This window comes from Eublepharis macularius, chromosome 7 (assembly GCF_028583425.1).
Source record: "Eublepharis macularius isolate TG4126 chromosome 7, MPM_Emac_v1.0, whole genome shotgun sequence".
Taxonomy (NCBI): Eukaryota; Metazoa; Chordata; class Lepidosauria; order Squamata; family Eublepharidae; genus Eublepharis; species Eublepharis macularius.
Window position 1 is genome coordinate 102,277,036 of NC_072796.1, and position 26,116 is coordinate 102,303,151.

General features: G+C 40.5%; 1 protein-coding gene across 1 annotated transcript in view; it reads right to left on the reverse strand.

The window, feature by feature from the left end:
* Window positions 1-2,329: 2,329 nt before the first annotated feature.
* The window catches only part of ZNF704 (zinc finger protein 704), a 61,458-nt gene continuing 37,671 nt past the window's right edge, over window positions 2,330-26,116 (reverse strand). Inside the window, exons 3-9 of the mRNA XM_054985645.1 lie at window positions 22,293-22,396; window positions 20,203-20,435; window positions 18,111-18,211; window positions 17,025-17,286; window positions 14,587-14,691; window positions 4,475-4,572; window positions 2,330-2,811 (exon numbers count right to left, since the gene is read on the reverse strand). Of these exons, the coding sequence (XP_054841620.1) occupies window positions 2,700-2,811; window positions 4,475-4,572; window positions 14,587-14,691; window positions 17,025-17,286; window positions 18,111-18,211; window positions 20,203-20,435; window positions 22,293-22,396 (1,015 nt within the window). The 3' untranslated portion in view covers window positions 2,330-2,699. The remainder of the gene's footprint in view (window positions 2,812-4,474; window positions 4,573-14,586; window positions 14,692-17,024; window positions 17,287-18,110; window positions 18,212-20,202; window positions 20,436-22,292; window positions 22,397-26,116) is intronic.

Sequence of the window (26,116 nt, forward strand, 5' to 3'; positions counted from 1 at the left end):
ATCCCCTATGGATAGTAGATACAATATAATCCTAATTTGGGGCTCACTGTGGTACAGTAGTTGGAATGCTATACGGAGGAGACCTGAGTTTGCGCTGCCACTTAGCTATGGATGCCTAAGGCTGATCTTGAGTGAGCCAGTCTGAATGGCTCAGCTATCTCACAGAGCTGGTGTGCAGATTAAAAACAGGAGTGGAAAAGCATGTATGCTGCCCTGAACTTCTGGAAGGACAGGTGGGGTATAACAAGAGCACTAACCACATCAGTTGGCAAGTGTTTAGAGCTTTCTATGACTTGTATTCTTTCTGCAGCAAGAAATATACTTAGAACACACAAAGCTGCTTTATGCCAGGAGCCAGACCACTAGTCTATCTAGCTTATTATTGTTAACTCTTATTGGCAACAGCCATATATGGTTTCACAATCTTCTCTCCTAGATGTATACCAAGGAGTCGTTCCTGTACTCGTTTCCAAGCAACAAATCAGAATTAGGGTTATACTATGGACAATCACTATTGCGGAATCTCAAAGAGGCTAGTATATGGATGGTTAGAGATGTACTGTAAACACGAAAGAAAAACTGCACACTGAATTGGAAAAACTGCACATTAACATGTTCAAGCAGGGCATAGAATCTGCCTGCTTAGTCATATAAACACCATGCTCTGGAGACACTTGCAAAGTGCAGGTTACAACTAAGCAATTAAAAAAAAGCCCTTGTCTGAATCTTACTTTCCCCTTAACTCTAAGGTTAGGCTTGACAGAAACAGAAATAGTAAGAAAAATAAGTAAGAAATAGTAAGGAAAAAAGAATGCTTCTATGGAATTCATAAAGCCATGTTCCTTCACTGTTAAGTCCCCAGGGAGGCACACTCCTCGCTCCCTATTACCAAAAGATATGCAATAGTGCAAGACGGCAAGTGGATCTGCATAAATGCCTTTTTCCAAGATGCGGCTGGATGAATATCTGTTGGGAATGTTTAGGTCAAAGAGAATCCTATAAATGCAATGCTGAGTTTTGACCAGAAGAACAGTCAGTAGGGGACTGCTCGGGCTATTTACATGCTTGCTTTTTTTTTTTTAAGGAGCCTGTTAAAGCTAATTCAGTAGCTTTGGACTAAAGTTGATGTAAGGGTTTGTCCTGGTTATAGATTCTGTGTTTCAAACAAATTTTGTGCTCCTCCCCTTCTTAGTAATATTCAGAGTAGACAGTTTAGTAAAAGATGTGTAATATACTCCATTGTAGGCCCTTAAAAGTCTTTCTAAGCCAAGAAATAAATGATGCCTAAGATTTTTTCCCCACATACAGTAATTAGAACCAAGCATCCACAAAAGCTTTCTATCTTATCCCTCCCCCTCCCCAACTTTGGATACAACTTCAGTTCTGGCAGGGTCTAGCAAGAAATTCTCAACTACAAACCTCACGGAAATGAATGTAAAGTTATGTTTGTGCACATCTTATTTTCAAAAGGTCTTATGCAGGAAATCTTTCCAATACACTGTGCCCAAAACTTGTATTGGTTGTGAAAAACTATCCCAGGTTTTTTTTTGCGCCTTACTAGAATAATCTGTGCCCTTTCATTTCAACAGTACTAAATTACACTGAATCACGGAAACCTATTCATGTGCAGCCCACTGTAAAGAAAGTTTTTTACTTCTGACCTTCAAACAACTTTATCACCAGTGGACTTTTCATCCAACTATCCTCTTTTCTGCAGTTGTGAAATGCTGAAAATAGAGGGCTGTTTGTTCATATAGTCTTTTTTTTCCCCTCCAGAAATAATGATTTTTATTTTAAAACTAAACTGTTCACATCAGGTAATGTCACAGAAAGCAGAGAAGGAAACTGCTGGGTTGGATCACATCCCTGAATAAGTACTTATGAAGCTTAGGTGGCCGGCGGTGCTCATTCTTAACAGTATCTTCAGCAGTGCTTCCGCAGTAAGTGCTTCTAGGAAGAGATCCTGAACCTCATATTCGGTTCTTACGAGTATTTCAGTGTTTGCTCATTTCAACTCACGACTTTCCCCTCACTTCTGGTTGTACTTGTATCTTAAATCTGCTGGTGATTCTTCAATACATCCTCCTTTAGGACAGAATCAAAAGTGGCACATGGGTGTCGAGTCAAAGTCTGAGGCCACTCTCCGTATCTACTTTGCAATGCTGCTTGACTTTTCAGCAAATCAATATTCTAATATCTCCAAAGAACAAGCCTGAAAACTCTAGTCAAGAGATTACTCACATTAGAATTATTTACCGCTCCTGGGAAAAGCAGCTCTTGAGAAAACTGTAGCTTATGCATTTGTAAATTAAGGAGTAGAAACCATGTGTGTGTGTTTTAAAAAATCATTTCAGGAAAAGAATCATCATTGGATATTTTTTTTGTTTGTCATCCCAAAGTTCATAATACAGATGATGCAGTGTGGAAAAAAAGCTCCCCAGAAGCAAAATCTTCATGATTAAAAAGATTTCTTTCCTTTTAAAGAAAAATACAGATAACTGCTCCTGATTCAAAATTTGCCAACAGGTTGTATTGTTGTTAGCTTTTCCTATATTGCTGCATGCAGGCTTTTGAATAGTCCTTCATGGGCACAATTACTTTATTCTGATGTGCAAGCCTTCTGGAAAAGCCAGCACTGAAAGGGTGGTGAGGTGCAGCAAGAGGCTCCTATGTACAACCTACTTCCAGATTTCTTTGCTTCAGTCAATGAACCTCTGGCATGCCTTCTTCCAACGACAAGCTGTGCACCACATATCTCTGTTCTCCATCCCGTATACCTTGCGACATTTTTTGCCTTCTCCTCTTGGTTTCCTGCCAGTAAAAAAAAATAACCAGAAAGACATTCTAGTTAACAGTAGTCTTACAGTAAACTCTGGTAAACAAAATACTGAAGTGGACAAATCAGTAAATGTTGTAAACTAGTTACCACAGTTTCTGAAGATGAAATAACAAGGGTATAAAAAGGAGATCTAAGAGAAAGAAGAAAGTGCCGTAACTGGTATAGGAAGGACTTCAGATATGATTTAATTTGGGGTTGATGGTTGAAGCCCTAGCTAGTTTGGTTTCTCAATGGATCCTGCAACATATTAAAACTGTAATGTTTTTAATTATGATTTTGTAGACCTTTGAGCCATAAGGAAAGGTGAGGTATTCATTATTTTAATAAATACACAAATAAAACATGCCTTTATTTGTTAAACTGATATGTTGCCTCTCTACAGCCCTGCTTGAAATGGCTCAAAAAGTAAAAACAGCACAATAAAATCATAGAAACAACATAAGAATTATCAATAAAAATAATTTTAAAAGTTGTGACATAAAAGCAAAAGGAAACAACAATCAACAAGCTAAAATGATACAGTCTGCAAACTCAAAGCTGACCATTAAAAAAAATCTAAGGAAGATGGAACTGCTCACTTGAAGAAATTTGGGATGGTACCTAAAGCACCTTACTATATTTAGTGTCAAGCAAGTCTCAAGGGAGCTGGCATTGCAAAGGCAAGGAACCACCATCAAAAATGCTTGTCTCTGGTTGGCAACACATTCACCTCTGCAGATGGGGGCAGTTCAGGGAGCCCTGGGGAGCAGGGCTTGGGAAAAGAATCTTAACTGGCAGGCCAGATGGTGTGGGAGGAGGTTGTCCTTCAAGTACCCTAGCCCCAGGCTGTTTAGGGCCTTAAAGGTAAGAACTAGTACTCTGAATTGTGCCCCCAACCAAGCCAGGTCAGATCTTGCAGCACCAGTGTGATTCAATTCCTATATCTAGCCTCAACAACAGCCTGGTTGTCATATTTTGGACCTAATGAAGTTACCCATTTTCAAAGGCAGTCCCGTAGAAAGTACATTACAGTAGTCTGAGCTTGATGTGATCAGAGCATCTTCTATTTCTACACCATCAACTGATACAACTAACTATTCCACTGTTGTATCTTCAAAGGATGTGATCTCATCCCACTGGTTCCTTATAAATGAAGTCTAGTTCCATTATTCCTCATTATTCCACAGAGGAAAAAAGCTCCTCTCTTAGAAGTAACGTTTATCTATTTTTTAATTTTTAAAAATTTTACTTCCCCACCTTTCTCCCCAAAGGGGACCTTCTCTTCCTCTCCTCCATTTTTTCCTCACACCAAACCCTGTGAGGTAGGTTAGGCTGAGAGTTTGTGACTGGTCCAAGATTACCCAGAAAGCTTCTATGGCAGAGTGAGGGTTGTATTAAAAATTAATAAACAAACAGTCTTCTCAATATTATGTTGCTACCTAGTTATGTTGAAAAAAAGACTTTGCTAAAAACATGCAGGGGTGAGAAAACACATTTTGGGGTGTGCATGTCTATGGTCTGCTTTTTTTTGTTCCACACACAAAAAAATCCGTTCCAAATGATCTATAAAGAGGATTGGAAGTGCATTATCCAACGTGTGCGCAATCACTCTTAATTCACTAACTGCTATGTTGTTAGAGGTGTAACGTCTCTTACCTCAGGCCAACTGATGCTCTAGGAGGTGATGACAGAACCGTCTGGATCTGTTGCTTTTGCTCTCCACTCCCTGCAGGACGTGTATGAGTTGGTGAAACCTAGTAATACCGAGACAAAAATATAATACAAACGATGGGATCTCAAGGTAGGAGAGGGCACTGTGGATTCCACAGTCACATCACTCACTACTCACCTCATTTCTCCACAAGTGCCCCACCAGTGTTGCCAGGGACCCCCTCCTCCCGTTATGGGGTCTGCCATGGACTGTGCCAGTTTCCTGAGTTGCTGTTTTAAAGATCCACCAAAGACTCTGTTTTGGGGCAGCATTGCCCATGCCTGTATCCTGTTCTCCCTGCTGCAATGGACTGTGCTATCCATGCCTGTTTCCTGCCTCCCTGGGCACCTATCTCACCTGGGCCCAAAGCCATGCTGCCAGCAGCACAGTGCCAGCCAGTGGGAATCCCCACAAGCCTGGCCAGGCACCCCCTGGTCAGTTCCCACCGAGAGGCCCTTTGAGGACGGTCACTGAGTCTGCCCTCACCACTGGGCAGCCTGCTAGCAAGCCCAAGCCGTGCCAAGGAAGAAGCCATATTCCCAAGCAGCAAAGAGCCAGCCTGGACAGTTTACCTCAAGGCTGCCATTTCGTGAAAGCGAGCCGGTCACATCCACAACAGCTGACCTTGACCCGCTCTGCATATCTCGAAAGCCGCCCCGGAATGGAAGCTACGTGCTGGCTGTCCAGGACACTTAAAGGACACATCTCACTACTACCGCCGCATTCCAGAGCTGATGCCATCAAGACAACGCCAGCTTCCTAGCAGATCCAATCAACCGGCCCGGCACTCCCCTCCCCTCCTTTGTCCCCTCTTCCCAAGGTGTCATAATCATACAATCAGACACTAAAGTGGCCCATCAAGGATAGTTGTAGAGCCATCAAGCCTTTGTTCCCCTTTTGAGAACCACATGGAAGGCACCTGCCCCAGGGTACATTTTGGGGTACTTAAGCAGGCTTTCCCTGCCATGAGGTGCATGTGCCATTCCTATCCCGAACCTCCGCTGCCTCTCTCTACAGGTATAGTGCAGGCATTAGATATCGCCACACTTCACGGCTACATCTTTCTTCTATGCCATACCCAGTTCCATCGATCTCAAGTGGGTCCTCCTGCTAATGCAAACGGCTCTATTTTTCCTACTCTTTATTTCCTAGTTTCTTGTATGCACCTTGATTGTGTGTGTTAATATAGGCATACGCAACACTATTAGTAAAGACATGTTTTATCTTATTAGTCTCGCCTCTTTACTGCACGAGTAATCTAGATCTGGAAGAGAGACTCTGGTATAGCTGGTTAAGATCTGCAATAATTTAAACTCAGACTGCATGCTAATTTCCCCATAAATAGTAGTTCTGGTAACACCAGCCCACTCCACTGGCTCTTTGATAGCCAATCCAAGTGCACAGTGGAACATGTGACAGAGTTCTCAAGGGACTGTATTACTTCAGATATATGTTCAGGGGACTGTAAAACCAAATCATCTAGTTCAGCCTTGTTCCCTGATGTGCTAATTTTGGACATGTAGAGAAATTTGAATTGAAACATACCACAAGTCAAGGGGATGAGCTGTGAATCAGGACTCTGGTGGTCTGAATCTCACTACTGCCATGAGCTCAGTAAGTAACTTTGGGTAAGCCACTCCTCTCAGCCTCAGCTCCTCAGCTGTATTATGGGGATAATAATACACTGACTTTGTTCACAGCTCCTAGTGGGGAAATAATTAGAGATGGGCATGAATCAAATTACGACCCCAAAAACCGCACAAGCCAGGCCGGTTCATGGTTCGCGAACCAGTGATTCATGGAAGCTCATTTCCACGAACTTCCACGAACTGGTCTACTGGTTCGTTTGGGTCATATTAAAGGGGCAGTTTAAAGGGACATTTCCCCAAGGAAATGGTAAGTGGCAGGGCCCTTTAAACTGCCCAAACCCCAGCCCCCACTTTACCCCCTGTCCCCACCTCCACACTTACCTTGCCCTGCAAGCCTGCGGCATCCTTCCCCTCCTCCTGCGAGGGGCGGGAAGGCCATTTTTGGCCTCTTCCACCACTGCGTGGGCCCATTTTCAGCCTACTCTGCCACTCTGCGGGCCCACACAGCAGGGGAAGAGGCAAAAAATGGCCTTCCCGCCCCTCGCGGGTGGAGGGGGAGGACACCACAGGCCCGGAGGGCAAGGTAAGTGTGGGGCTGGGGCTCGGGGGGCGGAGGCTGGAGCTGGGGCCGTTTAAAGGGCCCTGCTATTTGCAAGGCAGGAAAGGGCCCTTTAAACTGTCAAATGCCCCTTTCCCTGCTGCTGCTAAGTGGCCAGAAAGGGGCATTTAAACCCCACAAACTACGAACTGGTTTGTAAACTTGCCCCAGTTCGTGGTTCCTGGTTTGTGAAAACCCACGAACCACGAACCTCATGGTTCAGTTTTTTTGTGGTTTGCGCCCATCTCTAGCAATAATCTGTCTAGAAAAGTGATACATAAGCAGTTATTATTTATTTATTTGATTTTTTGTCCGCCCTCCCTGCTTATTAATATATACCTGAAGTGTTACTCTTCTATGCAAAATTGTAGTATATGCCCTGTTAAACATCTGTCCCAGGACCACTGCCTTGCTCCCTTTTCTTCCTGTCATCTGAGACAGATGATGTTTCCTTTAGACACTTGCTATGTTTTCTTGTGATATTAAGCATATCCAGTATTGTAAGGATGGGACAAGTTATGTGGGTCAGCTGGCCAGTATTTTCTGGCCAACTTCACAATGTAACCAAATAGCATTACACTGTCCCCAAACATCCCGGGACTACTGGGACCTTCCTTTGCAAACATTCAAGGAAAACTGCACTATCTATTCCCCCACACAGCTGTTGTTCACAACTATTTTTCCGAAGATTCAGTCTGAAGTTAACTTCCTGTAATTTATATCTTTTTTTTTTTAGAAAATTTTATTGGTGAGTATACTTTTCAAATTCAATACATACATTCCCTCAATATCTAATTAACCCTATCCCCCACCCTTTTCCTCCCCCCTCTCTATCGACTTCCAACAGCTTTCCAATCCTTACAGCCTCTTATTACTTGATAATTCCCTTAGTCTAAACACATTCTAATTTTTTTCCAGGTATTCTATCATATATATCAAATACCCTATCAATATAGCATGCTTCTATCAATTATACTATCAATATAGTATAAATCTTATACCCCTCAATATAGACCAGTATGATATAATATAATATATAACAAAAGTCTTAGTTTAAACATATTCTATTTCTTTTAAACATATATTCTATTAAATATACTATTGTCATTATAATATGTATTAACACCCCTACTGTGCACCCTGCCACCAATGTGGCACCGCACACAGCACCATACTGCACATTCATTATATAATATACAATCTAATCTACCAACATAATAGTATATATAGTATGCCCCATCAGTATATTTGTTTAACTATTCCCTTATTCATATACTCTGATAAAGGTATTACTTATCATAACCTCCCTATCTTATTCTTTAAAAAATCAGTTCTAAATTTCATCCCTCTTCTGCTATATTATAATCCAAGCTTAGATTAAAATAGATATAAATTCTTAATGGTAAAGTCACTTCTCTCTTCTGTTTAAAATGTCTTGTTTCAAAAGTTCTCAAACTGCCACAGTTCTCCTTTCACATCCCATTTTTTTCCCAAAAATTGTTTCAGTTTCGCCCAGTCCACCAAATACTGTCCCGGATCTAGGTCTTTAAGTTTTCTTGTCATTTTATCCATCTCTGCCATGTACAGCAATTTGTAAATCCAGTCCTCTACAGTAGGTACTTCTTGCACTTTCCATTTCTGCGCATACAGTAATCTTGCTGCAGCTGTCATATAAAATAACAATGTTCTATTTTGCACTGGAACATTCTCCATTCCCAAATTTAGTAGCAGCAGTTCTGGGTTCTTATTTATTTGGGTTTGTAACACCTCATTAATTACTTCTATTATATCTCCCCAGTACTGCTTCGCTACTTCACAAGTCCACCACATTTGGTATAATGATCCTTCGTGCTTTTTGCATTTCCAGCACTTATCTGACATTTTAGCGTTCCCCAGCGCAATTTTCTTCGGTGTTAGGTACCATCTGTATATCATCTTGTATACATTTTCTTTAATATTCGTACACATTGTAATCTTAATTGTATTCTTCCACAAGTGCTCCCATGCCTCCATTGCTATTTCTTTATGAAAATTTATTGCCCACTTCACATCTGTAATTTATATCTTGAATTCCTGTTCTTTTGTACTGATATGTAAATTCAGCTAAAGTTGTATATTGGACACTGGAAATGCACTTGCTATCTCTAGCAACTAGTTATATATCCTAGGATGTTTCAGTTTGCACGGCAAGAAGGAAAAGGTATTCAACACATAATAAACAAAGATGGCTGCCACAAAAGAGACAGAGTCTGATCACAAAAGACCCTAGGTAGCTTTAAGACTTCACAATCTTGGCATCTCATTATTGGTGTGTAATGAAAAGTAGTATTAAGGATCTTAGCTTTAAAGCACAGCTGCAAGGGGCTTTCTATCTACAACCATCATCCTGAGATATAAAACTAAAAGAATCAATTGCTATCACAACCACTTCAGTAAAGCCATGGAAAGTGTACTTGCCTATTACAGGGTAAATTTGGGACTAACTAATAACAGTGTTTCAGGTTTGAACTTTGGATGGTCTGCAAGCAACAATTTGTTAGCTTCTGGACTAGAATTATTCATGTTGACATGTAGACTAAATTACAATGAAACAAGAAGCTCAAATGGTTCACTGTTTTATGCCTTATACCAGAAGATGGCTCTGTTTGTGTGTGTGTTTGCGCATGCGCATTTGAAGTATATAGATACAATTCTCCTACTGAAAGTCTCACCAAAGACATTCAGTTGTTCTTTCTGGTGGAAAAGCAAGATTCTCTCTTCAATTGATTTTTTTGTCTGTCTGTATAAATATGCATACAAAACTACCTTATAATTGGCTTATCTAGGACAGTACCAGCTACTCTAGCAGCAAGTCTCCAGAATTTCAGAGAGAAAAAAGTCTTTTTTTTAAACACCTGCTACCTTCAGTCTTTTAAGTGGCAATGCCAGAGATTGAACAGGTTAGTGTGCAAACCACTAGACAACAGCCCCTGTACTCTGGTTTGTGAATCAAACCCATATACCTGGCAGCAATTATGTTGATCAGCACCAGCTGTTTTCTGGGAGCAAATTGAATGGCTTCTGTTATTTATTCAACTCCTGTAATTCCAAGTCTATCTGCACCAATATCACTATCATGGCATGGATATAATATATACTGCGAAGACTAGTGAGGGCATTACTGGGTGATTCCGCACGAGTGGATTTCGCTGCTTCAGCTTCTAAATGACCTTGATTTTTTCTTGTGTTTCCACACGTGGGAAGGCAATCCTAGCAGCAGATTCGAAGCCACTGCACGTTTTGTCCGTTTTTTTTCCATCCTGCTTTCCCCCGACTTATTTGTCCATTCGCAGCAGATTAGGGATTTTAATCATGCGGAATTCTTTATCCGATGTTCTCCCCACCCTTGCCCTTTTCTCTCGCCCTTCCAATTTGATTGGCCAGTCATGTTTTCTGAGCCACGCCCACTACCTTTTCCCTTTTCCTCTTTAAAAAAAAATGTAAAAAAACGTTGCAACATTTCTACATGTCTATGCAGAAACATATCCTGTGTCACATGACAACAGCTGACCAATAACCGGTCCATTTTACAAGGCACCAAATTTGTTACTTGTTACTTGCTGACAGCTGACAGCTTCTGAGGTAGAGTGAAAGTGTGATGGAGGGACTTCAGCGTTCAACTAGTGGTCTAGGCATTTCATGGAGGGAGAAAGAGACCGTCCTCAACACAACGCCTATCACTAAACCACACTGCTCACGAAGAAAGCGGGAAAGATAGATGCAGGGTCATTGGTAACAATTTTCCCTCCAAATGTCAATAGCCAATACTCTTCCACAATATCGGCGGGAAGTGCTCTGGCCTATCCAATATGTTTATTTGATGCAACGTTTATGTGTAGCCAAGTTTTTTTGTGAGAATTTTTTTTCTAATGTGTTGGTTTGATACGTTTATGTGTAGCCACGTTTTTTGGGGGAGAAAAAAAAATGAAGATGTGCATCATTCAACACTTCCCCCGGAAAAAGTGATGAGGAATCGATTTTTATCCTGTCAAAAATTCCTCATGATGGACTTTGAGCCGATGAAATATGCGAAACAAAAGCCTAATGTGGAATCAGGGAGAAGTGGATTCGTAGGACTCCACCGCAGCATGACTGCTCAGAAAGTCCGATCAAAATTGTTCATGCGGAATCCACCTTACAAAAAGGAGTATCTTTCTTTTTTGTTTCCGTTGGGACTTTACTGGTAGTGATGCTGTGAAAGGTGGCTGAAATGTTATCTCAAGGCGAAAGTTTTGCCTTAAATGCTCTCTGAGTTTTTTGTTAAGAAGTTAACAGAAGTTCCAAAATTGGGAGAAAAAAAGCAGCTTTCCAAATACCTTAGAGTGATCTCCTAAGAGTACCAAGAATGTATGTGTGTGTTACGTGCTGTCAAGTCACCGACCTATGGCGACCCTATGAATGAAAGACCTCCAAATGTCTTATCATTAACAGACTTGCTCAGATCGTGCAACCTGGAGGATGTGGCTTCTTTTATTGAGTCAAGCCATCTCGTTTTAGGTCTTCCTTGTTTCCTACTGCCTTCCACTTTTCCTAGTATTATTGACTTTTCCAGAGAATCTTGTCTTCTCATGATATGACTAAAGTATGATGGCCTCAGTTTTATCATTTTAGCTTCTAGGGAGAATTCAGCTTGATTTGACCTAGTACCCACTTGTTTGTCTTTTTGGCCATCCATGGTATCCGCAAATCTCTCCTCTAGCACCATATTTCAAATGAATCCATTTTCTTCCTGTCAGCTTTCTTCACTGTCCAATAAATGACATAAATTACACATCCATATATAGTAATGGGGAATACCATAGTTTGGATTATCTTGATCTGGTCCCCAGAGAAACATCTTTATCTTTAAGGATCTTTTCTAGCTCCTTCACAGCTGCTCTTCCAAGTCTCATTCTTCTGATTTCTTCATTGCAGTCTCTCTTTTGGCTGACAATTGAGCCAAGGAATAGAAAACCTTGAATAATTTCAATTTCCTCATTGTCAGCTTTAAAATTGTATAATTTCTCAGTAGTCATTACTTTTGTCTTCTTGATGTTCAGCTGTAATCCTGCTTTGGTGCTTTCTCCTTTAATCTTCATCAGTAATCATTTTAAGTCTTCACTATTTTCTGCCAGTAACGTGATGTCATCTGTGTATTTCAAATTGTTAATGTTCCTTCCTCCCACCAATTTTCACTCCACCTTCTTCTAGATCTAATCCAGCTTTCCTTATGATATACTCTACACAGAGATTGAACACGTAGGGAGATAATATGCATCCTTCTCTGACACTGTTTCCAATTGGAAACCATTCTGTTTCCCCATATTCTGTCCTGACAGTAGCCTCTTGTTCAGAGTATAGGTTGCGCATCAAAACAATCAGATGTTGTGGCACCCCCATTTCTCTCCATCGCTTTTCATGATCCACACAGTCAAAAGCTTTGCTGTAATCTATAACACACAGGCTGATTTTCTTCTGAAAATCCCTTGTATGTTCTATTAGCCATCATACATTTGCAATGTGATCTCTAGTGTCTCTTCCTTTTTTGAATCCAGTTTGAACATCTGACATTTCTTGTTACATATATTGTAAGAGTCTTTGCTGTAGAATTTTGAGCGTCACTTTGCCTGCATAGGAAATTAATGCAATAGTCTGATAGTTGCTGCACTCTTTGGCATCCCTTTTTTTGGGAATTGGAATGTAGACTGAGCGATTCCAGTCTATGGGCCATTATTTTGTTTTCCATATTTGTTGATAGATTCTTGTTAAGATTTTGATGTACTACATTTCTGTAGCTTGAAATAGCTCTATTGATATTACATCTACTCTATCTACCAAGGATATGTGGCAGAAAATACTCATTAGTGCTAGGCTTGCCAACCTCCAGCTGGGGCCTGGAGATCTACTGGGATTACAACTGATCTCTGGTGTCATGGGTCAGCCTTAGCTGGTCACCTTACCACCCACCATCATGTCCTCCTCGGAGGATTAGGAACTGTAAAGATGTGCTTGAAAGCCCAATGGCAGTGGCTACAGTGATTTCTTTGTTCAGACCATGCTAATGCATGTGTGTGCATGGGGGGGACTGAAGAATGTACCTCTTGAATCAGAGACAGCAAACTTTAAGACAACCCCGTGGCAATACAGCTTGCTTCAGCAACAGCACAAACTGATGTAGGCTTGGATCATATGTAAAGCCAACTTATAGTTTGTCACTACATGAATAAGTTTACCTTGGTCTTGCATGCTCTCCCCTCCCTGCCATCCTCTTGCACTGCTATTCCTTCCCTCACTTCCTGCTTTGAAGCAAACTACTCTTTGCTATTATATCTGAACTATTCAACAATGGCTTATATTGACCCTGGAAATCGTGGTCAACCTATGGTTTGCGTTTACAAGGGAAAGATATATAATCTATTGAAGACTAAAAGCTTTTTACTATGTAAACATTGAAGCCAATTGAATGCGGCACTCACCAAAATCCCATAATTGTCATTTCACAAGTACTTTTAAGCAATCATGCCCTGACTCCCTTGCACATCAAATACTGCTTTTTAGAACATTATGAATATAGGCTTATTCATTCTTAAAATGAAATAAATTTAGGCACACAACAGTTTATTATAATTTAAAAAATCAAAGTAAACAAAAAACCTGATTCCTTTCTAGCTTGCCAAACAATTATCTAATCCCCCCCCTTTTTTATTTCTGTTGGAAATGGGCAGTCACTATGTACAAAAGATTGCCATGACTGCATGTGGAACACTGAATACCTATAAGCTTAATCCAGTCACTTTAGGTATCTGGTTTACAGAGTGACTAATGAGATCCTTGGATTCCTCGTGCTGCTTGTGCCAATTTTCTGCAGTGCCATGGAGAACAAACGACCTTTATAATTACTCTAGATCAACCGTATTGTCATGAAATCAAATTTCGGGAGTATTTGATGCACAGCATGCTCTGTTAAGACACACTCATTCAAATTGCTGCCAGCGTGATGCCTTTCACCGCTAGCTGTTTCTTGATGGAATTTAATAAATATTCATTGGCAGAATGCAATGTAATTGATTCAGCTGCTTTCATTTTTTATCAGCTCTGCAGGAGACCACAGACTTCTACAGAAAACCTCCAAGACACGCCAAAGGTTGACAGTAAGAGGCTTTTGTGATTCACTCGGGGAAGACAGAAGGAGCAGGCAGAATCTTATCAGTGTCTAATTCCCATTGTCAGAAAGCAGAGGTTTTTTTTTATAACCAGCATGCATTTGTGAGAAATGGGACATTCTAGATAGGTAGCCTCTGTCTAAAGGCATTGATAAAAAGGAGGCTTGTATTCTACGCAGTGGTCATTTTAACACTAAAATAATTACTTCACTAAAAAATCAGAATGCCATTCATTTGTGGGAGTGACTGATATCGGACATTATTTGTAAGAAAATTGGGCGGAAGCTGGGTGGAAGACCGAATAATCATACCTTTCAGATAAAGATACCGTTGCTTAAACAAGAGTCTGCTTGCACAGCAAAACATTTTTTCTGCTAGATATGACCAGAAGCATCCAGGGTGAGATCCGAAACATAATTGTTTTTGTTCAACTATCAGTTTGTTTACTATGTCAGTCAAAACCTACCCAACTGTGTTGTAATCCATTGTGTAATATTCCTACTAGCCTCTTTTTCTTTAATGCCAGTATTGCTTAACTAAAGCCACATGGAATAACAGAGAGGAAGAGGTAGAAGAGTGGTCCTTGTTGCAAGGGTTCACCTGGGCAAAGAATTACAGCAAATGATGCCAGGCATAGACCGCACTATAAAGAAAACTTCCCATTGCTTATGTTCAGGTCTTCTACTTACTGGAACGCCAGTAAAAGTAACCGGGGGTGACTGCCAAGAGATACTAAAGCTATTTCCATTGGGCATGAACTTGGTTGACCCTGGAATGTTCACTGGAGGCGTCGCCTGTTTTAAAAAACATCAAATAAATTAATGAACAACTCTCTTCTATAGATTTATGTATAAAATAATTTATACTCAAGAATGATATAACAGCCACAACTTCTGAAAGACACTCTTTTGAACTAGAGGTCTAGTTTTCACAAAGAGATGCAAGGAAGAAACTTAACGATGCCAAGTGAAAGCAGAGAAAGAGTTTCAGACTCTATAATTTATAAAAATAAAGGATTCGCTAAGACTTGAAGATCCAATAAAATATATTTAATTGCTCAACAAGCAGCACTTAGGAGTAATACAATTAAGACTTGAAAAAATAGTATCTGTTAAGTTTCTGCCAGAAACGATTATGGCACATGAAAAGCACACTGAGCAGGAGTGAGCACATGGCATTATCTGTTGTTATAATCACACTGAAACATGTAAAAGAAGTTTCAGATCTCAAGCTGTGTTAACAACCTTAGGAGTTATCCAGAAACTGCAAGGCAAAAACTGGTGGCAGAAGCAAGGAAAGAGTACAGAGCTCTTTCAGAGTATAGTTGTAATTAGTGAAAAGCTGGAGCTTAATTTAAATAAATATTATCACCACACTTGTTCTCTAATCATCCTGATAGTCTAGCATTCCAGGCTAGAAGATACCTATCTTATTTGTGCAAGGCTAACATGGGAATACTATACTGGGTGATTCCCACCCCTCTCTTTTTTGAGAGAAAGAGGAGTATAAGGATATTTTATGAAAAGAGGTCAACTATATTCTTCAAGCCTTTCAATAAAGTTTCTGCAACAAAAGAGGCCAATAGGATCCAGTCAAGGATCTCTTGCCATAGCTTCTAGCACTCTCGCAAGCTATGCTAATGTGAATGATTATGTGGCCTCAAGAGGCTGAAGTCTTGTTTGTAGGCTCTGTTGTGATGTCAGTCAAACAAATGAACAGACATTTGTTCAGGATGGGCACGAGCCTTGCTTCTTTTTGTGCTCAGGTGCTCCCCCTCTCCTTACTCTATATGCGCAAAGTAGCTTCCTGATTTCAAAGTTTTAAGTCTAACTGTACTTTGTGCAGATTCCAAATTGGAGTTCATTGCTTTCCCATAAATGTAGGTTCTAAAACAGGATTAATGGTAGTTTAGAACTCAGTATGTGGAAAGAAATGTGCTTCAATTTGTCCAACTGCCCACATTCAAAATTAGGCTGAAGACTTCTGAAACTAGTAGCTACTCCACAGAAAAGGAAACTAGGTTCCTGTCCCGTAACAAACAGACTTCTGTCAGAATGCAGCTGCAGATTTGTCATTAAGCAACTCCACCACAAAATGGAACGTTTGCTGTCTCCTCCAACATAACAGAGCAATTAGCTATGCTGGCAGAGAGGCCAAGATTCTCCTGTTTTAGCAGGGCAGACTTTTTCCTAAACCAATGATGAAAAATCCTGCCTGCACTGTGAATGCCCATGAAAAGTCCTAAGCAATCCACCTGAAATCCACAGGTATATAACATCAGACGTGTTTATATTGTGTAGAATATGGCAAACCTGAAGTCTCCCAAGCACAGAATTGAACAATTGAACAGAAAATGTTAGCTAGTAAAATAAAACTAACATATTGAAGCAAGTCATGGTCACCCATAACTGAAAGCCTGTATTTTATTTACGAGGTGCAAATCCTATTGGGGAATAGACTTTGAGCGAAAATCAACACAGCGTTATGAGTGGTTGAAAGCTACACAGATACTTTTCTGCACTAACAAGACATAGTCAAATGCCAGTTAAGGGACATGAAATAAGAACGAGGAATGATGGGTCAAGGAGAAGTGAATGGTAGCTAGAAAAGGAGAGGATAATCCTGACTTCCCTGAACCTGACATTATGTCTTGTAATCCAATTTTTCTATTTATTTTTAAAATTTTCTTTCTTTAAAGTCCTGTCAGGGGATACAACAACTTGGATCCTAAGCGTTGTTTCCACTTGCATGACAGTCTTTTTCATTGTGGAGGTTGTCCCTCTGCTGCAAAGTATGTTCCTCATGTGCTAGGTGCTTTCTGCTCATGCAAAGCCAATGTTTTTCAAAGAGCTGAAAAGTGCTTAGTGCCAGAGGAATGCAGTCTACAGTGGCAGGTTGCCTCTGCAATAGATGAAGAGGGCACCAGCAGCAACAAGGCTCAGGATCCAAGCCATTATCATTTACTCTCCCATATCCCCAACAAGCTTGATCTCAATAATGATTTAATCCACTCTAAAAAACCTTTCAGAGCTTTGTGTTGAAGTAAAATACTTAACGAACGGTGTTCATTCCAGTATGTAATTATATTTGCCTCTTGTGGGTCAAAAGTCTCTTTCTCCCACTTTACCTGATAAGCATGGTCTGTGTGAACGAGGTAGAGATTTGTGGGAGCTGAACGACTCAGAGGTGTCATCCCTTTAGTGTCCGTTTTGGCACATGACAATTCACTTTTGCTCACATCTTGAGTTGGAAAAGAAGGAGGAGATGCTAGAGATGGGGATACGGGAGACAGACTACTTAATCCATCAGCCACTGAGTCAGTGTTTAGTCGTATTTCTGTGTAGTAAAAATCTTCCTCTCCATCACTGTAGTCAGATTCTCCTACTCGCCTAAATCAAGTGAAAACCAAGAAGTTACTTGTACAAGACTAAATTTGTTAGAAGGTAGAACTTTTTCAGTTATTAGTTTGAATACAGGTCGGTGGTCTAGACTAAGGTCTTGCCCCCATTTATTATTTTATCTATTTAGAGATTTATAACCTGCTTTAATCCCACATGGGGACCCAAAGCAGCTTACAGTATTTTTCTCCCCTCCTCCATTTTATCCTCACCACCACCACCTTGTGAAGTAGTTTAGGCGGAGAATGATTGGCCCAAGATCACACAGTGAGCTTCCATAACATTACCTGGGTCTCTCAGATCCTAGGTCAATGTTCTAGCTATGACTTGTTACACAGAGGCAGATTTTTGTAGATGCAGAAGTTGCTATTATATCCGTGTTCATCAGAGAAATGTATCCTGTGGCATGGTAATTCAACAGATTTAGTTGTGGCAATTTTTATGATCTACTGTGTCACAGGCATTAGTGATGGTGATACATCTAGGAATGGGTTACCACCTCACATCCTCACATGATACGTTAGTCCTTGAGTCACAAGAACCCCTTGTCAGTGGAATGATTTCCAAACTGAAAAATATACTTCAATGTAATATGGCAACTATTTATAGATTTTAACAAAATTTTTATCAAGTCTTCCAAATAAAACCGGAAAAATTTGGAACTGAGATACTACACCGTCAGTCTAATCCTAAACAAGCATATTTATATGTAAATCCCAATGAAATCACTGTGATTTATTTCTGAGTAAATAATGGTTGAAAATCTGGAATGAATTCTCCTTATACGTAGTTAAAAAGAGCAACAGTCCTCTTACCCAAGGTGAATGGTCCGGATGTGTTTCTGAATACCAACAGCTGTGCTTAGTACCTTTCCACAATTTTTCCAGAGGCATTTGAACATCACCTTCATGGAGTTCTGAGTAATTCAACAAAAAAGCATAAACAGTAATTTGTTCACACGTTTCACTTCTACAGTTGTACTCAGCTTATAATGATGCTACAATAAGTCCAAAAATTTGAAATTCAGGGTTATTTATAAGTTATATTGACATAAAGGGCTTGGTTCCTGCGGAACATTTCTAATAATGGAAGGATGGTATCGGTGATCTCCAATTCCACCTATGGCTGCAGACTTCAGACTCCTCACTCCTGTTTCTGAAGGGTCCCTTTGTTCCCATGGAGAAACACTTTAGGGATTATTTACGGCTGCAAGAGGGAGAGATGCAAGGAAGTCCCATTCCATTTACGGAAACCCTTCGCTTCCGAATTCAATCTGTTATTTGTAATTCTGCTAAAATAGTGGAAAAATAAAACGATTGAACTGAATGTGCATTGTCGTGACAAGCAGTACTTGATTTCTCTAGTTTTTTGTGAGAACTACATTTCTACACGAGTGAGAAAGTCTAAAGCATTAGGCATTGTCCATGTTTTTATCTAAAGGGAAACATTCCACATACGCATTTACAATGACCCCTCACACATATACAGATTGCATGTGTACAAACTTCATAAATGTATGGAGGGTGTTGGTGGAATGTAGCCATTCTACTAATTTTATTCTGATTCCCATAAAACAATGGTATGCGAATATTTATTTAAAAAGAAAAGCCTGAAAGCTATGAAACAAAACATAAAATCCAGGTATATTAGATAAATTATATAAGTAGGCTCAAAATAGCCATATAGGAACAGCAGTTTCAAAACTACTAAATTAATAATTTAGTCTAGTACACAAATAATTTAAGTTCTTGGGAGAAAGAGAATCTTGAGGTCCTTGGTATCAAGCAAGATAAAAATCCAAAGAAATGCATGCAAATGTGTACAGGATATACAGCATTATTCATCATTCGCCTTCTAAAATGACAGGCATCTAAAAAGTGTTCCGTATTTTTAGTTAGCAGCCACTCTTTTTGTTCAAGGGCTGGAAAAGTATTTTGCCAGACTTGTTGCCTCCCCCATCACAAATTTTCTTAATACAGTGGGTGTCATCTAGCAATAAGAGCATCAGAGTTAAGAAGTACATGTGATATTACAGCTGTGTTACTTTCAGAATAAAACAAGAAAGACTTCTGAACAAATCCCACAGACAGCCATGTTAGTCTGCAGCCAAAATCACAAAGACTCTTGTGGCTTCTTGAAGATGAACAAACTTAATGTGGCATAAACTTTTACAAACCAGAGCCCACTTGCAACTGGCAAAGTAGGTTCTGGTTTGCAAAGCTTGTGAAAATTTGTTTGTCTTAAGATACTATGACTCTCTATTATCTTGACAGAAGTTTTCTTTGCTCTGGCAAGCTATTTAGTATGCCTCAGTTAAGATTTCATGATGCTGCCACTTGGTTATCTGAGAACTATAAGGTAACAGGCTTGTTTTTGAGCAAGAGCAGTATGACTGGGTATATTCAGCTAGTTTGGAAGCAAGTAATTAAATCAAAGGATACCCAGACATGGCTTCTGGGTACAACAGTGAAGCTATAATATTTCTGGGTCCAGTGATAAAGACAGAATGAGAAATTGATTAAAACAAAACTGAACAGCAACTAAAACATCTTGTATACAAGCCTCTGAGCCTTGTTCTAAAACAAATTAAAGTCATGTGATCTTAGAGCAAGCCCTCATATTATCAGTTAGTTATAGTCCAATCCTCAGCACAGTTACTCCAGTCTAAGCTCACTGATTATAATGGGCTTAGACTGGAGTAACTCTGCTTAGGATTGCACTGTTAACTTGTAATATAAGGGAATGGCTCCACATTGTAAATTGTGTCACTACAAGGCAACGGACTTTCAGGCACTAAGACCATGCCCAATATTCAGGAACACAGAAATCAAATCAATTTGGTTTTTCTGAATCAGTCTTAAAGAGACCCCCAAATGTTGTTGCTTATAAAACGCGATGCATGCTCACCTTCCTTTTTCTCGGAATGGGCTCATCAAAGAGGAGGCTGCTGGTTTCAGCCTCATCAATGCCATCATCAGTTTGAGAGGGCAATCGAAAGGGTTTGAAGCTGTCAGCAGAGAGTGGTGGAGATGGGGTTGATGGATTGGACTGGTCACTGGGAGCACTCCAACTCCAGTAGCCACTGCTGCTGGTACTTGAAGGCACAAATCCTCCTTCTTTCCAAGAGCCATTTAAGGATTCTAGAGATCAGTAAGAGGTTTTTTTAAAAAAAAAAATACAAATATGTACAGACTGCATAGTACCAGATAAAACCAACAGATCTCAGTAAACGTATTTATTTTAGCAAGAAAATTTGAGCCATAAAGCTGAAATCACGTATATGTGAAAAGTCCTAAGTCAGTAAGATTACTCATGAATAAGGGCGAAATGCAAGAATTTCCCAAACTGATGCAAAAAGTTCATGTGTTAGTTTTGTTATGCATGTATGTGGTGGGAAGCTGCAATTGGCCTTAGCTTCCTAATTAGCATGCACAATGCGTATACCACACAAGCACGTGTATTTACTGCACATCATGACAAAGAATCGTTTTTCCTAAGCAGTATCTGAGTAAGAAGTTATCATATGTAAAGTGATCCTACACATGAAGGAGAAGTTCACAGTAACTTCTTAGAGAAGATAAAAGACATGTTAAAACCATGAAAAGTACAGCTAAAGGCAAAATACAACCCTACGCAGAGTTAACCCTTCTAAGTCTATTTATGTTTATGAACTGCAGTATTTAGTTTCCCGGCTGGATAGACATTGGTTTAGCTGGAAGAGATCAGTTTGTAAAATGTTTGGTTCATTTTCAAAACTAAGATATTAGAAGCAGTTCTGTAGTTCTTCTATTTTGTATACAGCTCTTCAATTAATTTTGAAAAACTATTCATATACCTTAGTAGGGTTGCCAGGCCTCCTCAATCTCCCAGTGGGGGACAGGGGCCTGGCACTTATCCTTGGGGAGAGGGGTGTGTGCGCGCGCAGAAAGCGCGCACGCGCCCCTACAGGGGCAATGACATCACTTTGGGGGTGACATCATTGTGCGGCCACGTGCTGTAGAACGCACCTGAAACGGGCCGTTCTGCCATGGATCGGGCCCGGTTTTGAGGCGCTGTGGAACGGCACCGAAACAGGCCCCATTTGGGGCGCTGTAGAGCGCAGGAGCGCCCCTGCGCTCCACAGCTGCTGAAAATGGGCCTGGTTGGCCATGGATTGGGCCCATTTTGAGCACTGCGGCGGCCCCAATCCGGGCCAAAACGGGCCCGATCCCGGCAGATGCAGCACACAGGAGTGCGCCACACCATGGGGGAGCATGCAAGGAAGATGTGCACCCCCTGCTGTTCAGGTAAGTGAGGGTGGGGTGTGGGGAGTGGGGGCGGGGATCCCCTGCCCCTACTGGGGGTCTCATACCAAATAGATGCAGTAGACAGGACATCAACTTCTAAGCTGAGCAGAGTTTTAAAATGTTGTTTGTTCACAGGGAAACAAAAAACCACCCTTTATTAAAATATAATTTTGTCATACGTAGGGCATTTCTGTATTCTCTAAATCTGCAGCTTCCTTTTCCTTAAAAAAGATTCAACCAGGAACAAAATTTTGAAAGAAGAAGAGGGCTGATAGAATGAGGTTGGGTGCAAAGTAAAAACAGACAAGAGTGATTGTTTTCCTATCATCACCTTTACAAGTCTCTGCCTTATTTAAATAAGCTTATCATCACAGTCTTAAATCATCCGGCCATGGAATGATCTGCTTCTTTCCCCTGACTTTTTTTTAGGAACTAAAAAGACTTGTTACAATGTATGCAGCAAACATTAAACATCCATGCCTGATTTTTATTAGGAACTGAAAAGTAGCCTAAGAGGGCATTCTGGTTTCTGTGTGCAACTAGAGTGTGTATCACAGTAACAACTGTTAGCATGATTTCTTTTCTAGCTTGATCCTGGTCCAGTAAAGGATCTTGCTTTAGGCAGGAATGGTCAGTATGTGCTGCATAAATCCGAACAAGTCTTTGAGATTTCTCACAAGCTCTCCCAAGTGGTTACAAATGCATGCTTACCATTGGGTCGGACAGGAGGGCTGCGAACCAAAGGACTGGTAGATAAACTTGTTAATACCATCGCCGCTGTCACTTTATCCATATCCAGTTCTTCTGATGATTTTCTGAAACAAAGGACAAAGAATGGGGAAAATACACATTACTAGCAACAAAAGACAAAACAGATCTGAAAAATAGTAGCACTGTTGCTATTTCAATTTCTTACAACTCAAGCAGACGGTTCCTATACCTTCAAGTTCTACAGACATTGTAGCGCTTTTGTTTTTTAAATTTGTTAGCTATTGCTGCCCAATTTAAAGTGGCTGGGCTGGGTGATGCTACCTTCTCTTACAAACCAGATGCTAGTTTCTATTCAGGCAACAGTACCAGAAGCTACTTATGGTAGAACATGTATCTGCAAGTGAAAAAACAAACTTGAATCTGTCCAGGTCATTCAGAGATCACAACAAATTAGAGCTTGATTCTAGGCTTCCAAAATCAGGATGTTTTCGTTCATTCTCGGAGCATGGTGGGGAGGCAAGACACAAGTGGCTCAGCAACAAACAGGCTCATGCCCATCTGGAACAGAGGTGATGTTTGTATGGCAGAAGTGACAACTAGCATGTAACAACTGACACTGATAATAAATATAAGCCTTCTTCACTTGCAGGAAGTGTGGGATATAAATAGAACAAAATAAATAAATAATCACTCAAATGAGCTAAACTCCTCTTAAGTGACTATCACATGAATAAAAAAAAATGTTTCTGAGGTTCTTCAGTTGTATTAATCATAGTGACAAGTTGAAAGAGAAAACACAAAAGCTGTTTTTGGGTTAGCTCCAGACTAAATTGGCAATTTCTGCTGGTTCCCCTTTCCTGCTTACGATCCCTCCCCTCACTTATTCCTCAGAATTCCCTGTTTCCCCAGGAGCAGCATTTTGTGGAGATCAGTGAGTTGTAGTGGGAGGCAGGAAAGTTCCCTTCTGCCCCTGGAAAATTTAGTCTAGATACGTCCCCATTTCTAGGCTTTCCCACATCTGCTTTACTCCACTTTACACAGTCCAAGGGTGTGTGCACACCATCTAGGAGTGCTGCACATGTTCCTGTCATGCAAAAGTCCTGCCCACGTTGATGCCATTTCCCTAACACTGTTTCTTGCTGCATTATCACAATATATTAGACAAAGTCCTGAAGTGTGGAAACTCCATTGCCAATGCACATAGCTCTGCAATCGCAGCCGCCTTGAAAGCATTGCAAGCATTATCACCATGTGGAAGCAAGAAAAATGTGTTAAAAATACAAAATTCATTCTTTGAAATATGCTTTTTCTGTTGCAAAAAAAGGTGATTTATCTTTCCTCGTGCAAGTAGGAAAGCAGCTGGGGAGGAGGCATGTTGAGTGACCACAGGGAAGATGATTAAAAGCACACAGAAGTACTGCCCCTCCTCAATCAACGATGTGGTCTCTTGCTGCTGTAAAAGTCAAAAAGTTGGGTGACTGTTCCCTTCTGTTTTTTTTGGCCTCATTTAAAGGAGGAGGGTGGACCTTAGGCAGCAGTCTTATTCAAAAATGTGCATTGAGGCAGTTGTATTTGCTCTGCTTACCTGAAAAGTGGCAGCAACGTGGTAATGTTCTCAGTTCTTAAAAAAATTAACTACACTTAAATTATCAGTGAAGCTAATTAGACAAAGCACCCTGAAGGCAAACATGGGGTACATCAACATGAAGTCATCGATGAATAGTAATCATCTCAAGAATCAGGTGTTTTCATGTGGAGTTACAAGGGACTGAATCTTGTATCTTTCTACAGCCTGATAATTAAAAAAAAAAGACTCCTAAAGCCATTTCAGGATTAATACTTAACAATGTACTTACCCTAAGCTCGATGACTGCTTTCAATAGAAACTCTCCATGAATGCCTACAGGATAATTGATTAACTATTTACTTTACTTTGGTGTAGTGGTTAAGAGTGGCAGGGCTCTACGCTGGAGAGCCAGGTTTGATTCCCCACTCCTCTGCTTGAAGCCAGCTGGGTGACCTTGGGTCAGTCACAGCTTCTTGGAGCTCTCTCAGCCCCACCCACCTCACAGGGTGATTGTCATGAGGATAATAATAACACACTTTGTAAACCGCTTTGAGTGAGCGTTACGTTGCCTTGAAGGGTAATATATAAATTGAATGTTATTATTATATTATTATTATTAAAGTAAAATGTAGAGTTGGACCAAAACACCACAAGTGGAGTTCCACTTGTACTAGCAACCTTGCCTATAGTCGCCGCTTCTGAACCTCCTGAAAATCTGCTCCTGTGGGGTGAGCTAAACAGAGTGGGGTACAGTGCAGTGGCATGTCACTTGAGTGGGTAATCCAAGGAAATCATGGGCTACTCCCTATCTGCTCATAAATTATGATGATTATATTCAATTTTTAGCCTGCTCTCCCTGCAAACGGGCTCAAGGTGGGTTATATCAAAAATAAATACAATTTAAAAACAAAATAAAATCAAACAATCATAATACCCATAAAATATACAATCTACAGTCCCCAAGATGGCAGGTCCTCAACCTTAACATTCACTCCTGTTTATAGTAAACAGGGGGGAAGAAAGGGAAAGGAAGGAGAGGACAACATTTGAGTCGGACTGATTCATATGGGGGGCCAATATAATACAGCCCCCTCCCAACAGGAGACTGGTAGGGAAGCTCACCAGATAGCACAGAACAGCCTCAACCATATGCCTGGCAGAACATATCTGTCTTAGGGCCAAGCTACAAGTGACGAATGACACTTGAACGGCAAGTGTATTTCTCCCTGTTCACTTGCCCTCCACTCAATCCACTTGCCGTTCAAGTGTCATTTGTCACTTGTAGCTTGGCCCTTACAGGCCCGCCAAAAAGATAGAAGATCTTAGCAGGCCTGAGTGTCCATGGAGAGAGAGTTCCACCAGGTTAAAGCCAGGACTGAAAAGGTTGGCTCTGGTTGAGGCCAATCAAGCCTCCCTGGGGCCAGGGACCACCAGCAATTGTTTGTCGGCAGATCTAAGTGCTCAAGGTAGTCTGCAGGTACTCATGCAGGAGCACCTCTGGATTCAATCCATAGTGTGTTTCTATTCTAGTTGGTATATATGAGCAAATTCAATGCCCTGGAAAATTATTTTGAAAGGATGACAGAAAAGCAGAGGATACTTGATCATTAAAAACATTTATATGTTTTGGTAAGAACTGAAAATGAACTAGAGATGTTTCAGATTGCACTATTAACACTCTAAAATACATTTTAAAAACTTCCTTCAAGATACAGTTAAGGCACCTAGAAATTCACTCCTGCTCCAAATAACATAGAAATCATAAATCAAACCTGCCACCTCAATTCCCACACTGTGCAAGCAATCCAGATGTGCAGTCTTACCTTCTGTGGTTGGTTACAATTTAGGTTATGTCATTTTAACGCCAGCATTTAAAGCAAAAGTGTTGCCATAGTTCAGTGGCAAGGAACAGGCTTCCTATTAATTTAGTTGAAAGGTATAATTGACCCTTGTTTTGCCTGCTGAAGTTACATCAGGTGGGAAGACTTTGAAATTGACCTGTAGATCATTCTGCCCACCAGTGTATCCTCTTTTAAAGAAACCAAACAGACAGAACACCAACAGAAGATTGCAAACATATTTTGTTTCCCTTGGGGGTTTTTTTCAACTAAAAAAATTGTTGTCGACAGTTTGCATCGAAATAGTTATTTGTGTTCCCAGAAGATGATGTCTCAGGCAGCCCAATCCTAAGGCCTGGCCTGGCATCTGAACCCGCCTGTTGATGTAAAAACAGTGCAGCTCCACCACTCCCTGTGGA